At 51.3% G+C, this 15,245-nt stretch overlaps 1 protein-coding gene across 1 annotated transcript in view; it reads right to left on the reverse strand.

The window, feature by feature from the left end:
* Positions 1–14,412, reverse strand: part of GOLGA3 (golgin A3) — a 30,837-nt gene extending 16,425 nt beyond the window's left edge. Inside the window, exons 1-8 of the mRNA XM_081113880.1 lie at positions 14,354–14,412; positions 10,756–11,064; positions 8,560–8,718; positions 6,320–6,432; positions 4,083–4,738; positions 3,558–3,669; positions 2,974–3,280; positions 1,565–1,767 (exon numbers count right to left, since the gene is read on the reverse strand). Coding sequence (XP_080970006.1) covers positions 1,565–1,767; positions 2,974–3,280; positions 3,558–3,669; positions 4,083–4,738; positions 6,320–6,432; positions 8,560–8,718; positions 10,756–10,888 — 1,683 coding nt within the window. The 5' untranslated portion in view covers positions 10,889–11,064; positions 14,354–14,412. The remainder of the gene's footprint in view (positions 1–1,564; positions 1,768–2,973; positions 3,281–3,557; positions 3,670–4,082; positions 4,739–6,319; positions 6,433–8,559; positions 8,719–10,755; positions 11,065–14,353) is intronic.
* Between the last annotated feature and the right edge of the window lie 833 nt (positions 14,413–15,245).

Below are 15,245 nucleotides of genomic sequence, written 5' to 3' on the forward strand. Positions count from 1 at the left end.
GGGGTTTCTGTGCGCCTCAGAGGGGCAGGCTGGCAGCCCAGAAGCCAGTGGTCATTCCCCCAAGAATGTGGAGTTTGTGGTGAGACCTACACAGAAGTTCCCACTGAAGGGGCATCTGTGAGCCCCTAAAGTGAGGGGCCTTCAGCTGGACGCAGGTGCAGCTGGCGCTGTAGGTCTGCCCCTCAGGTGAACTGACCACCTGTGACCAGGCATATTTCAGTGTCTGACTGTCCTGACATACCAGGCTGACCCAGCCATTCCGGGGAAATAACACTGGCAATCCAGCCTAGGGTCTGACCCAGGCCATCAGTCAGGCCTCCTCTGACCACTGTCTCCTCGAGAAAAAGGAGCCCAGCTTTAAACACACTGGTGCCCAGAGGAGGGGTCGGGAAAGAGCAGTCCAGAGGACACATGGTCTGCACCTGGACCTTGGAGCACGTCACTTCCAGATCCAATAGGAACACCCCTTGGACAGGGTCTCCGTGGGAGTGCCCGAGCAAGGGAGACGCCATGTGCTGTGAGACGCCATGTGCTGGGACCGTGTCTCGAGGCAACAACAGAATACAGACCACCCCAACTCTCCTCCCTGCTGGACAGTCCCAAGAACACGTCTATGTTCCCTGGACAAGGGGGCAATGCAGTGAACATCCTAATTAGGGAATGCTGAGCCTGGGTCCCAGGGGGATTTGACAAAAGCAGTTACATTTCTCAAATGGCCTGGATTGTTCCAGTTTTTATCTTCCAAACTCCATTTCTGACTTTTGTCATTTACATAAATCTGGCTTATTTATTAACTTGTAGAATGATTTATTTCTAAATATATTGTAAGCAGAACCAATGCTTGTCTGTGTGGTCCTTTGGCTTAAACGTGTAATGTAAATTTAAGAAAACTTCTATTTTGTGCATGTGTATACTTCAATGTTTTTAAAAAGGAGAACTGGGTAGAATGAGAATTTCTCCTCCTCTATTTGAGAAATACAGCGAAATTAAAAAGAAAAAAGAAGCCTGAGGCTGAAGGAGGCATCCTTATGAGCAACCCAATTAGTCCAAAGCACTGAGGTTCGCAGCCAAGTGCGTTCCCGCCACTTCCTGGCTGTTCCGAGGCCTCCAGAGCAGAACTCGGCCCAGAGGGAGCGGCCAGTGAGTGTGCACCTGTGCTGGTTCCTTCCCAAAGCAAAAGGGAGGAGCACCTGGTCCTTCTCCAGCTGCGCAGAGAAGCCATGCGAGCTCGGTGCGTGTCAGAAAGAATGTCACAGGAGGGCAGAGACCAGGTGGATGTGGATTTGAGATGGTTCACAGGACAGAAGGCGCCCTCACAGGGCAATGAGTCAGCAGTCAGAACTAGGAACACAGGATGTTCCAGAGAGGGACATTTCTAGGGCCTAAAACCCCCTGGTCACAAAGATGCTTACTGTGTAGGGTGGGTGTGGGATATGTGAGTTGTTAGCAGATTTTTAAAACATGCATCTGTGAACTCTAAAAGCAGATGTCTTTTTAATTTAGTGAAAAGCAGTGGCTCCACACGGGACATGAAGGTGAGCTGCCCAGTGCTGTGGGGCCATACCTGGATGTGGGCCATCTCGCCCTGCAGTCTGACCCGGGCCTCCTGGGCCAGGGCGAGCTGCTGCTGGTACCACTGCCTGACGCTTTGCAGAGATGCGATTTCCGCCTGGGATGTCTTCAGCCTGCTGGTGAGCGTTGTGCGCTCCAGCTGTACTTGCCGCAACTGGCTCTGCAAGGCTGTCATCTGCTGCCGGAGGTCGTGCACTGGAAGCAAGAAAGCACAGAGCTCAGAGCAGCCCACAGCAGGAGCCCGCAGCTCTGCATGGATGTCCAGGTCCGTGTGGCTTCTCTGAAGAGCAGGGACCCAGCCCATCCGAGCCTGGGTGCTGAGCTACAGCTCCTAGGGGTACAGGGTTAGGTTCTGGCCATGACATTTTGTCAACTGGTTCTTGTTGTGCGTGTCTGTCACCTACATGATTCATGAGCACCACGACTCATGTGGAAGGAAGCTCACCTAACACACATTTTCTCCACTAAACACATCACAGCCTCCTCACACTTAGGAACATCACAGTGTTTCAGGTTCTTTTAAAATAGCAAGTCACATAAAAAAGTAAAAAATGCAAAAAACATGTCACTGTGCCTCATGTGAGTAGGTCTGTTCGCTGCCCAATGAGCTCTAGACAGGTGTCCTTAAGTGCCTTGCAACTCAGAATTATACGATTATTTTTGTTTTCAGAACTTTCTGGATTTTGTAAGTTTCTTGAGGGACTGTGTATCATAGAATGCCCGAAACTAGGAAAGTCTTACTGTGTTGTTTCTCAGCTGGTGCATTCTAGCATCAGGATAAAGCCCTTGTGACAGCAGCCTGTCCCTTTTCCTTGGATGCCATCAGCCCTAACACCTAGTGTCACACGCTGAGAGACATGGCCCTTCCCAGCAGCCCCACCAGCCGCTCCCAGTTCCCAGGCAGCTGCTCTGCCAGCAGAGGCTCATCTACGCAGCCTGCACGGGAAGGTCTGACATTCGGCCTACACCGAGATGCCCTGCGCGGGCATCTGGGAACTGGGCGTCCTGTGAAGCACCCCCAGATGCTCTATGTATGGCCTGCCACCCAGGTTCCCTGGACTCCACTATTCCACATGTCATTCCACGGTAATCGATCCCCACAGGGATCCAGGTAGAACCACCGCTGAACGAAAGGTAGGTCTGTACGTATTTTAAATCAGACCTGCTGTTCTGTGGAACAAGCAGGCGGCTCCAGCCCCACCACGGTGGACTCTACAGGCAGAGTGAGTGGAAAGGCCAGCCTCTAAGACCTAGGCACCCCCATGCGAATGCGGAAAAGTGGGCACCTTGTGTGCAAATCAGAAGGGAATACAACCCACAGCACATTCGCATGACAACAGGCCGGCCCTCAGAGCAGGGTTCTGAGGTGCACCCCGCCGCCAGATCAGGCCGCACACGCACCTGTGCTGTCCTTGCTGAGCATGCTGCTCCGCATCTCCTCCACTTTGGCCAGGAGCCGCTGGTACTGCTCCTCTGCCACCTGCAGGTCGTGGTGGGAGGACGAAAGACTGGCGTTCTTGGCCTCCAGCGTGTTCTGCAGGTCGCTCATTGCCTGCTCCAGGTCCCAGCAGGACTGCTTCAAGGTGTCCACCTCTGAACTGAGCGCGTCCTGCTTCCGCTGGCTGCTGTGGCTGTGTTCCTCCTGCGCCTGCAGCCGCGTGTTCAGGGCGGCCAGCTGCGCCTGCAGCTCCGCCTTTTCCTTAAGTGCCTGGAAAGATCGTCAAACAGCCACACTAACTGTCAGGAAATTAAGTCCCTTCAACCCTGTGCATTAAGAAGGCTGCCACACCAACCAGTGAGGCAAAGAAAGGTGTCGACAGGTGAGCTCTCCAGGAAAGTACCACGTTTTTCAAACTATCCAGGGGTCTGCTATGACAATTACCCCAGAGAAGGCAGAACTGCAACTTATTCATAAAGACGAGTGTAACTCCACCCAACGATCAGGAAGCACACGGCACACAACACATTCACCAAACCCCCCTTACCTGACTAGCCTCTTGCGTTAAGGCTTCCAGCTGTCCTTCAAGTCTCATTTTTTCTTTAAGAACCTGCAACATCTCATCTTGAGTTTCAGCCACAGAACCTTCCATGGACACGCTGGAGGAAAAGGCACAAAGGATCAGGTGGTGGGAACACGAGTGATCATTACCTTTACATTTGTCCATACTCTCCAAACCTCACACACCCTTGGCTATTCTCCCCCAAAGGTTTAAAATAAACAAGTACAAAGATTCCAGTGGAGAGCTGCCAGGAAACACTCCCCCCGCAGTCAGGCATGTTCAGCCCCACATGGCTGGAACTCCCGTATGGAGAGGTGAGCCAAGCACCTGAGCCCTTTTAGAGGCAGGTCTAAAGAAATGCTGGAAGACAGGATGTCCTAGTAGTGCAGACGATGGCAGAGCAGCTCTAATTCCATTTTTACAAAGACAGATTTAAAATGTTAAGGACTAAGGATGAGTTAAGTGTTTTGGCCACTGCACTGGTGAGCGGGCCGTGTGCACAGCGCCCACCTGCTGCAGATGCTGTCCGTCCGGCTCCGTGTCTCCCCATTGACCTCTGGGTCCCGGTCTCGATGCTCGGCTGCAGCGGCCTGGAGGACATCCATGATGGACGGGAACTGGCCCAGAGAACTGGAGGCAATCTCCTGGCCGTTGATCACATAGGATGCTTCACGCGTGCCCGCGCTGTTCATCAGAAGGCCGTGCACCCCCCGGGTGGAGACGCCGCTGTAGGAAGAGCTGTCACTCTCATTCCCATCAGCCTCAGACATGTTGTCTCCAGGAAGGGATGAGTTCTCCAGGTCATCGGCTTCAGGACACAGGCTGACCTCAGACACCACTGACGTCATGCTGCTTCGGTTCTGCTTCAGGGAGCCCCTAGCGGAGTCTGTGGCCAGAACACTTCCACCCGAATTCCCAGCATCTGAGTCTTCAGTTCTGTAATCAGCCAGGGACCGAATTTTGCTTGATTTGGAACTTTTTTTCTCCTTAGAATGTGCTAGGTGCCTTAAGCTGCCCACCTTCGGGCCCCGAGGCACACTGGTGCGCAAGAAGGAATACTCCTTTGTCATCGCCACAGTGCTGGCCCTTGGTAAGGCTTCTGGATTCAACATAAGCTCAGGATCCAGTGTGCTGAAAGGTCTCGTTTTAGTTGCAGGTTGGCTGGACTGAGAAGGAAAGAAAGGCGCGATGATTATGTTTGAAATTGACAACAGCATTCAAGATGTGCCACCCAGAAAGGATGCACGAATGACGTTCCCTCCCCGTGTGTGCCCCCCACCCCAGCCCGCTGTGCTCTGCAGCCTCACTGTCCTGTCACCAGCAACCATCCAAACACAGCCGTCAATGACTGTGACTTCTTTACCATTAAAAACACCATCAGCAAGTCCTTCCTCCTCACCCCTCCTTTACAGCGTGTTCCTGGCTACATTCCCTTGTTTGTGCTTTTAGATAAGCTTTACATTTTCTTCGAGTTATAAAAAGCAGTCCTGTTGAGTTAGAACTACCTTACAAGTATAATTACTTCAAGGATAATGAGCTATTTCCCTCCATTTATTCGTAACTGCTTTCAAAGGAAGTTACATAGTGTTCATCTAGATTCTAAACCACTTTTCTGCCATTTTAATCTAATGCTTAGATACTTTATCATTTTCATTATATTATCTTTTCCCACTAATATTATAATTGGTTTTATAAGGTAATTATTGTTTTAAAAAAATATAATTTTTGTTGATTTCAGAGAGGATGGGAGAGGGAGAGATAGAAACATCAATGATGAGAGAGAGTCACTGATCGGCTGCCTCCTGCACGCCCCCCACTGGAGATCAAGCCACAACCTGGGCATGTGCCCTTGACCGAAATCAAACCTGGGACCCTCCAGTCTACAGGCCAATGCTCTATCCACTAGGGCTTGATTTTTTTTTTTTAATATATTTTATTGCTTTTTTACAGAGAGGAAGGGAGAGGGATAGAGAGCCAGAAACATCGATGAGAGAGAAACATCAATCAGCTGCCTCCTGCACACTCCCTACTGGGGATGTGCCTGCAACCAAGGTACATGCCCTTGACCGGAATGGAACCTGGGACCCTTGAGTCCGCAGGCCGACGCTCTATCCACCGAGCCAAACTGGTTAGGGCGGGCTTGATTTTTAATACCTGTACTTTTAAACCAAATTCCTGAACCCTAATTACTTTAATAATCATATATTTTTATAAATTTATAATTTTTAGCTCATTCTCTAGAGCACGGGTGGGGAACGTCTGCCATGATATCATTTTTTCTGGCCCTGCCAAGGCATTAGGGGTGAGTTAATTAAAGGGTTGACCAAATAGAGCGGGCTCATGTTTAAGTTGATAATTTTGTATGGCCCATGAATGTTGTTGTAAATACCCAAATGGCCCTGGGCAGAAACCTGCCCTAGAGTTTCCCGAGGCATCCCCAGCACATGGAGGCCCAAGACTGGCTGGCTGCTCAAGCACAGACAGCAATGCTGCCCACCCAAGCGCTGGCTGTCTCTTCTTTCCAAACAGCAGATTGAAGGTTGAAATGTGCTTGTTTCAAGGGAAGAAGAACCAGAGGGGCGGGAACCGGGGCGCTGCTGGAAATTCCCCAAAGGGTGGGAACCAATGAGAGAAAGACCTTTCCAGAGAAGCACAGAGAAGTAAAGGCAGGTCCCGGAACTACGTCTGACTAATCATGGCCTGTCACACACAAGTTCCCCATTAGTTTGCTCGAGAGCAGGACTCACGCGCTCCTGCTGGCGCTTCACCCTGTACTGCGTGAGCTGCTCCTCCAGCCGCCGCCGAGCCTGAAGTCGGACCTGCTCCTCCTTCTCCAGCGGCAGTGAGGCCTCTGCTGAGCCTGGGTGGGGAAACAGCCACTTAGAAACTCGGAAAGCACAGGGCACAAAGGGCAGAACAGCAGCTTTGCTGTCATTTTCATTAATAATATGGTTTAGCTTCTAAACAGTGCATGCCGTCTAGTTTGAAAGCCTACTTCCAGATTAAAAACACACAAACGTGAGCCCTGGACTGGGCACTGGTGGCCCACAGGACCTGTCTCATAAAAGATGCTGTGGGCATGCCCAGGGCTGGGGTCCCTACAGCACCCAGAGGGTACAACAGAACACGGGGCCCCTTAGTAACAGAAGAACTGAACTCAAAAGTCGGTGCCCACGGTGGCCCTCCTGGAGCTCTAACTCTGATCTCTGAGGTTAGAGGAACAGTAAGAGCGGTCGTGATGGAGTGACACCCAGTCACGTGAGTGTATCACACCAAACGTGCTTTCTTTATGCAGTTACAGCTGAGATATAATTTTATCCACAGCTTACCTAAAGTCCTGCAATAACAAATCATGTTATACTTTTGGCCAATAACAAAATTTAAACTATCTAAACCCCAACGTTTTACTTTGGGTAATAAAGGGTGAAGAATGAGTGCAATGGTACAAGTCACAGGTTTCTGTCACGTAAGCAGACAGGTATGTTGGACACTGAGGGAAATACACTGATGAGAGCAGATAAATGTCCTATCTTAACTACTTCATAGACAACACCACCTTCAGATGCAGAAGATAAGCAGCTCTTGTTTTAAATAACCCCTAAGACCTGAGCAATGGAATTCCAGTTACTCTACTGCAAATTCACCAACGCCATTACTAATTTGGGCACTTATCAGACGTCTGGTGCTTTTCTCAAGGCTAAGTGGTCCGGATGGCAGAAACCCAAAGGCCTGTGGCTGCAGGCAGGGAACCCAAATCTGCAAACTCCACACCAGGGACACAGCCTGAAAGTCAGGGTCATGAGCGAACACTCCCAGGAAGGGAAGCAGGTGGCCGCAGGTCGCTGCCACATGGGCCCCTGAGCTCACATCCCTCAGAGCAGGAATCCAGGCTTTTACATGTCTCTTGGCTTAAATGTTGCCAATGAGTTTCCAGAAATTTTAAAAATATACTATGGCCTTAATAAAATGCCTGTGAAGAAAAAGGCAAAGAATCCAAAAGAAAAATGGGCTGAACATATCCACTGACAATTCACAGAAAGGACTGACCAAATGGCCAACAGGCCCTCCGGTCATCAGGCAAGTGCAAGGTTCACGATACAGTCACCAGGAAGCACCAGGCGCACCCACCAGACCAGTGGAAACGGAGAGGAACGTGTCTGGGTGCCAGAGGGGTGGGCGGCAGTGAGCTCTCTCGGGTCCTCGTGGCGCGGCTACAGGACCCCTCGTGATGGGAATAAGTAAACACGCCTGCTGCTTCGGACCAAGAAGCCTGCTCTTGGGAGACAGCCCGAGACGACCCGGGCAGGTCACATGGCAGTGCTGAGGGAGCAAACACGCCATAATGGGAGCAACACAGTCGCGTTTAAAAAAGCAATGACCCCAACCCTGGCTGCTTCCAGAGGCCTATGTAAGGTCATGTGAGAACAGGGGTATATGGCCCCACTGTGTGAAACTGTATGTCTGGGTATGAAAAACAAGTGTTAGAACAACGGCCTAGAGGTTTCTTGGCCTCACAGGCTGCCAGTTTGTGACTTGTTCACCCCAAAACCCCCAGGGATCAGCTCAAAATCAACGTTGATTAAAATAATTCATCAAAGAAAGCTTTCAAAGTGTAACTGTTGAGACTAATTCCCCACAGGCTGCCTGCTCACCACCCAGGATGACAAAAGGCACACACAGGCCCTTTAAATCTGGACCTGGAGTCCCACCAAGAACATCGGACCATGAAGATGTGTACTCTCTCTCTGAAATGGAGCCTCTTAATAAATGCACAGTCCATTGTGACCAAACAGAATGCCCCTGGAGGTGGTGACTGACGGGCGCTGGGGAGGGTGGAGAGGGGGAGAAGGCGGGGTCGGATGCTTACACAGTTGCGTTTCTTGCAAAGGAAGACTGAGTCTGAGAGACTGCAAAGCTTCTTTTCTAACACTGCCCTCAGCACTAGTCCCCTGAGACTTCCTTAGGTTGTCATGGAAACCAGCCACACCTGGAGGCGCATCAGGACCCACTGGGCTCTTGGTGGGACCGAGAGCCGATGGCGGGCCTGGGAGCTGTGGCATCGGCCCATTCTGATAGGAGTCCCCCTCGCTGGGCCCGTCTGGGCTTTCTCCTTCATCCATAGCTCTGTCCACTTCGGCGCTGGCACCTGGAAGAGAGGGCATGCTGGGCCATCCGATGACAACAACCCAACCAGGTCATTTTGCAGATACGCAGCTAAAAGGACGAAGGAGAACCCAGCGACGTAAGCATGAGCAAGCTCAACACCCTACATCAGTTCACTCTGGGAGGAAAGCAGGCCCTGGTTGCCTGCATGGGCAGGGATGTGGGACAGGTTGCCCCACCATTCAGAGCCCACCACCCTCATCTGTGGAATGCCCTCACCTCACACTTGGAAGAATTTAAGTATCATTTCCTTTTCATTCAAACAAGACCAATGAGAAATCTTGTGAGTTTGTGTTAATAAGACAGCAAATGAAAACAAATGCTTTAAACATAGCTGACCGTGTTTCTGCTAGGGGTCGGGAACCGCAGTGCTAATCACAGCCACAGCCTCACAGTCATTTCAAAGTATACGTTCATCCACCAAAATGAGAATCTAAAGCAAGTGGTGGATTCGCTGCTCAGAATGGTTTCGGCAAAGTTGAGCCCCAAACCTGTGCTTCTGCTCAAGGAACACCTGTGAAGGCAGGAGCCCAGGTTCATCCAAAGATGACAATACACCCACGTGTCAAGCTCAGTTCCTCCCACAGACACTTGTTAAACATGAACTTAAACCTATTTCCTTACTCAAAGGAAAATAGGAAGGGACTTCCTACAATTAAACGACTGTAGTCTTTCCCTGCCCCTTATACTGGTGGGCCAGCCAGAGGGAGTTCAAGAACCAATGTGGCCTGTGGAAGAAGGGAGGAGCCTATGACATAGCCTTTGGCCCAAGTAAATTTAAAATGGGTTTCTGTCACTTAAAATGTGAGTCCCAACTAATACAGCTACTTACAGCCATGCCTCCCTAAAAGTAAAACCAGAATACAAACAGATGCCTCAGACACAAAGCAGAGCAAGGGGACCCATCCACGGCAAGACCCTAACACCAACAGGCCGGTGTCGGCGCCCTCAGAAGACCCCGTCAGCTTCACTGTGTGTATGTGGAGGGTGGGGGTCCTACATTTCAGATACAAGTCAAGCAGGTTAATACCACTTTCTGATTTCACAGATCTGGGAGTCTCAAAAACTTTACTGTTTATATAACAAAGTAATCACTGAGCATCATATTGTACTTTTGAAAATATCTAGAAGTGAGAAGGCCCAATAAATAACTTTGTTTCCAAACACAGGCCTCATTATGGACAAACAGCAGTGATGACGTCGCTTTCCCACCTGCTTATGCTTGTTTTATGTGGGCCACTTCCTCCAGCCCCCACGACGACCCTGAGAGGCAGGTTCCACTCATCTTCCCTTCACACAAGAGGACAGTGAGGCCGAGACCAATTACGGAACCTCTGGAGGGCCTGCTGCACTTCGTGGTGGATCCAAGGGCCGGCTCCCCCTGTGCCCCCCTGTGGGATCCTCGGTCTTGGGCCCACGCTGTCACCAGCCTCACTCAGCACTTAGAAGCAGTAACCAGCAAAGCCATTTTAGGGCTCGAACATGGTTTTCAAGAACCATAGTGCAATTTCTGCTACTAAAGCAGTACTCTATAATTTTCAAGCACACACTGCACTGAGCATCCTGAGAATGGGGTATAAAGACTCAGTGAATAATTCACCCCTGTACTTCTGATGAACAAATAACCCACCAGCTAACATGCAAATGTGGTCGCATAATCCTTAGATCACTACTGGACTGTTCTGGATCCGTTAGTAAAATTCTGGCAGCCAAACAAACAAAAAGGTAGAACACTAGGTCGGGAATAATGATGTGTGAGAAAGACCCACAGAAACTTTAAGAGAAGTCACTGCAGCCCCTCCTTGCTGGGGCAGAAAGAGGGGCAGTTTCTGTTCGGTTTAACAAGCATGGTACTTGATTTAAAGATGGCATCAACTAAGAAAGACACTCATCTGATACTAAAAACACGTTTTAAAGGAAAAGTTCATTATCGTCTTAAACACCACAGTCTTCCTCTAAAACGCAAGCTGATCCACATCTTCTGTTTAAAGGCAGTGTCAGCAGCACACAGGTGACTTACGCTGGGCTTCATTCCACTGATCAGGTGGCGCCGGAGGGCCCAGGGGCTGCTGGAGGGGTTCAGGACGGGCTGAGGTGCCACTGCAGGATCCATCTTCCAAGACGCCACCCTGCACGGCCGACACTCCATCCATGGTCAGGACGACTCAGACTGGGCTGACACTCCGGAGCTGCACGGGCGCTGCTGGCAGGCTTGGTTCTGCCATCACCAACGGTCAGGATCCCCGAGGAAGGACGGCACTAGGTTTTCCATTTTCAAGAGATGTAACGTCTTATAAACGACTTGAAATCAAACCAAGTAATATGATACCTAAGAGGAGGGAAAATAGGAATAAAATATTATAAAACTTCATTGTCAGATTTGAAGTAACAATTCCAAGATTCACATTTGCTTCCTAATTTGCATCTGTGTAAGAAACACACAAATTTATTCATTCAACAAAAATCCTGAGTGCCTACAATATCCTAGGTTTTGAGAATAACATGCTGAACCAGCCACACCCGGGCCTGCTCCTGAAGGCGCTTACTGTCATTACTGGTGCTGGCCAAAGACCGTCTGCCAGGACAGAGAAGAGCCATCAATGGCTCTGTAATTACCACAGGTGGCCACTGAGCTGGGGGGTGGGGTTTGAGGAACTGAGTTTTCACTTATTAATTTTATTTACTACTTATTGCCTATAAATTTAACTAATTTGGTGTAAGTAGCCGCATGTGGCCAAGTACTGCTGTGTAGGACACAAGCCTAAGCGCTCAGAGGACTCCCCCTGCAGACCTGGCGTGAAGGTGCCAAGGCCACTGCTGAGAGCCAGCTGTGGGAACGGGGTCACTATCCTGTGTGGGGAAGCACGGGTCAAGGACGCGGAAAGGCAGCCACTGTGGAACGGGCACAGAGAGAGCATCTCGCAGGAGGAGGCCAGCATCGTTTAGCCCATCCTGTGAGGCTAAGCTTAAGAGAACCAACGTTGCCCAGTTTGGCAACTGGTTATCGCCTGTAAAGTGGCCGAGGACACTTCTGTTTCCTTGTTAATCCTCACCCGAGGATATTTTCCCCATTTATTTTTAGAGAGAATGAAAGGAAGGGAGGAAGGAGGACTGAGAGAGAAAAACATTGACTGGCCCCCTCCCACAGATGCCCCTACAGGAGCCAGGAATTGAACCCAAAACCCCCCGGTATGAGGGCTGATGCTCCAACCACTGAACTATGCCAGCTAGGACATGGCTGAGGATATCATTGCCGAGTTTCCTTGTCAACAGATAAGGTGTTAGTTGTTACTCATTCTGTGAGAATGTTGGCATTTACTTCCTTTAAAATATGTTTTAGCCCTGGCTGGTTTGGCTCAGTGGATAGAGTGTCAGCCTGTGGACTGAAGGGTCCCGGGTCCGATTCTGGTCAAGGGCACATGCCCGGGTTGTGGGCTCGATCCCCAGTAGGGAGCATGCAGGAGGCAGCCGAACAATGATTCTCTCTCATCACTGATGTTTCTCTCTCCCTCTCTGAAATAAAATAAATTAAGTATGTTTCATAGTATCCTATGCACTGTTTTGTGTTTCACATGTTTCAGGGCAAAAGAGATTTCTCTCCAGCTTACAAATCCCAGACACTGGGATGAGTCAGGCAGTGGTCCTCACAAGGACAGCTGACACAGGTTGCCTGCTTCTCCAGGGGCATTGACTCTGAAAATCTTCTTACCCTGTCCTGTGAACAGGCACCCCTGGGGCTTGGCACCACCTGCTCTATCCATGCAGAGTGACTAGTGATGGGAGTACAGAGACCAATACACAGAGTGCGTCCTAGGAAGCCTCCTGGACAGGCTCCGGCAGAATGCACAGGCTCCGGCACAGCCCCACTACCTCGGCTGTGAGAGCATGGGCACATTGCTCACCACTCTCACCAGTAAGAGGGAGAGGAAAATAACACAACATTTTGCCAGGATGAAATGCAATAAGGCACAGGGTCTGTCCCATGCCCTCAAAAATGGCTATTATCATTAGTGTTATTTCCTTTCAATTGTTGCTTGTCCAGATTGATAGGTACAAACCAACTGAATATATTCTCACTTAAAGTATATTGCTACTTATGGCAACCAGCCAAAAAAGGGGGGCCACTTTGAATCTAAGTGATGTCATGGTTTTTATTTCCTTTTCTCACTATTCAAGATAGAAAGAGCTCTCGTTCCTGTAAAGGGTTATGTTTATAATATTAAAGGAATAATTTTAAAAAACTTTTATGGAGAGAAAGAGAGAGAGAGAGAGAGAGAGAGAGAGACAGAGACATTGATCAGTTGCCTCCTGCACACACCAGGACCGGGGATCTCACGTGCAATCCAATCCAGCCCAGCTGGTGTGGCTCAATGGGTGCGGGTCAGTCCCCAGTGTGGGGTGTACAGGAGGCAGCCCTCTGATGATTCTCTCATCACTGATGTTTCTCTCTTTCTCTCCCTTCCTCTCTGAAATGAATAAAAATATTTTTTAGAAAACAATATGCAATCCGGGGATGTGCCCTGTCCTGGAATCGAACCCGCAACTTCCAGTGTACAAGAGGACACTCCGACCAACTTAGCCACCTCAACAAAGCGACAACTCAGAATTTTAAAAAAATCCATGAGTCACCTGCATATGGCTTACAATGTCCCAGTGGCTTCAATCACACGGACCATAAAATCCGAGCCTGGAGTCATAAACTGCGGAGCTGCACCCTACCTGGCCCTCCTCCCAGGGCCTTTTCCTCCTTTCTCATGATGCCTCCGCCCCTTCTCCACCCGAGGACCCCAAACGGCCTCCTCCCTCGGTCCGGTCCGCACCTTGCTGCTCACTCTGCCTGGAGCGCTCTCCCTCCACAACTTTGCAAGAGTTTCCCGTCTAGAGACACTGGCTCACACGTCACCTCCCCCCGCCGGCCTCCCAGACGCGCCCAGGCACCAGCCGCTGCTCTCCGCCACCACCTCACCGACCGTCCCTGTCCCCCCAAGACAACGTGGGCTCGGCGAGGGCAGGAACAGGGTCGGCACGCGACTGACACTCACCAAACACCTGTGGACCGGACCGAGGCTGAGCTGTCCACCTGCTCCACTAGGGACAACGCCCGGCCGCCCTCGCTCTGGACAGTCTCCCCGCCCCGGGAAACGAGATGGAATCCAGGTGGATGGAGGGGCCGAGAGACACACGGATTCTTGACACCCGACCTCCCACTAACCACGCGACACCATGTGACGCCTGTCATCCTGGCGGCCCGTCGGCACCAGGGCCCAAGCGCTCCCCGAGGTCCCTGCGCGGCGCCCACAGCAACTGCGGACACCTTTGCCCCAAATCACGCCCCGTCACGCGCAGACAGCGTTCCGAGGGACTGAGCGAAGGGCCATCCACGAAGCCAGCTGCCCCGGCACCTGCACCAGCCGCTCCCGTGCCCCCGGGCTACCAACGGTGCGGAGCGGGGCTGGCACGGGGCGTCGCCACCTCGAGAGGAGATGCGGCCCGCCCTCGGGGTCCGCCCAGGCCCCGCCGCCCCTCGCCCGTCCTCCGCCCCGACCACACCGTGACGCATGGAAGCCCCGCGCCCTCCCCGGCGGAGTCCCGGCCTGGAAGCTTTCCGAGACCCTCACCCCGGCGCTGAGGAACCGCGGCGGCAGCCCGGCCCGGCTGCTCTAGCGGAGACGTGGCCGCGCCAGAGGCGGGGTCGGGCGCGGCGACAGCTTCGGCCCCCCCGGAAACAGCCCGTGCACGCTGCCTTGGTTCCGGAGGAGAGAACAACCTCTTCTCGTCAGCAGCCGCTTCTCCGGCTGCAGGGCCGGCATCGAGCCCATTCACAAGCGGCCCGAAGCGGATTTCAGAATATGAGTTTGCGGCTCTTCCCCGCATAGAGACGCAGCGTCCCGACTTGCAGGACCAACTCCGACCGGAAGCAGGGTGACTGAGCTTCCGGTGGAAGTGGCGTGTCCAAAGCTTTGGCCCCGCCCAATCTGTCAGACTGTGGGCGTGGTCACCCTCCCCGGCAGGGCCCGCTGGGGGCGTGGCTAGCAAAGGCGGAGGCAGGACCGCGGGCTCCTAGGTTCCCCAAACCTCCCAGCGCGCCAACAAAATGAATCCTGCTTCAGAGCCTAGCAACGTTTTACTTTAAACAACACACCATTGTTGGCAAATGGCAGGTTAGGAGGTTTTTTATTTGCCTATGGATATCAAATTGTTCCCGCACTCTTTATTAAAGAGACAGTCCTTCCTCCACTCACTTGCTTTGACACATTTGTCAAAAACTGGTTGGCTGCTTGTGTGGGTGTTTCCGGGGTCTCTGCTCTGTTCTGGGATCTCAGCCTATCACAGGAGCTTTGCAGAGAGCTGTAATAACCGGAAGTGTATTCTGTCCTTTTTCCTCATTGTTCTAGCTATTCTGGGACTCATGCCCATCATATAAATTTTAGAATAAACTTGTCTGTGTATACAAGTCCTTCCTGGGATTTTGATAGGAATTAGAACAAAACTATAGATCAACTTGGGAAG

This window comes from Myotis nattereri, assembly GCF_964212035.1.
Source record: "Myotis nattereri genome assembly, chromosome: 19".
In the NCBI taxonomy this organism is placed as follows: Eukaryota; Metazoa; Chordata; class Mammalia; order Chiroptera; family Vespertilionidae; genus Myotis; species Myotis nattereri.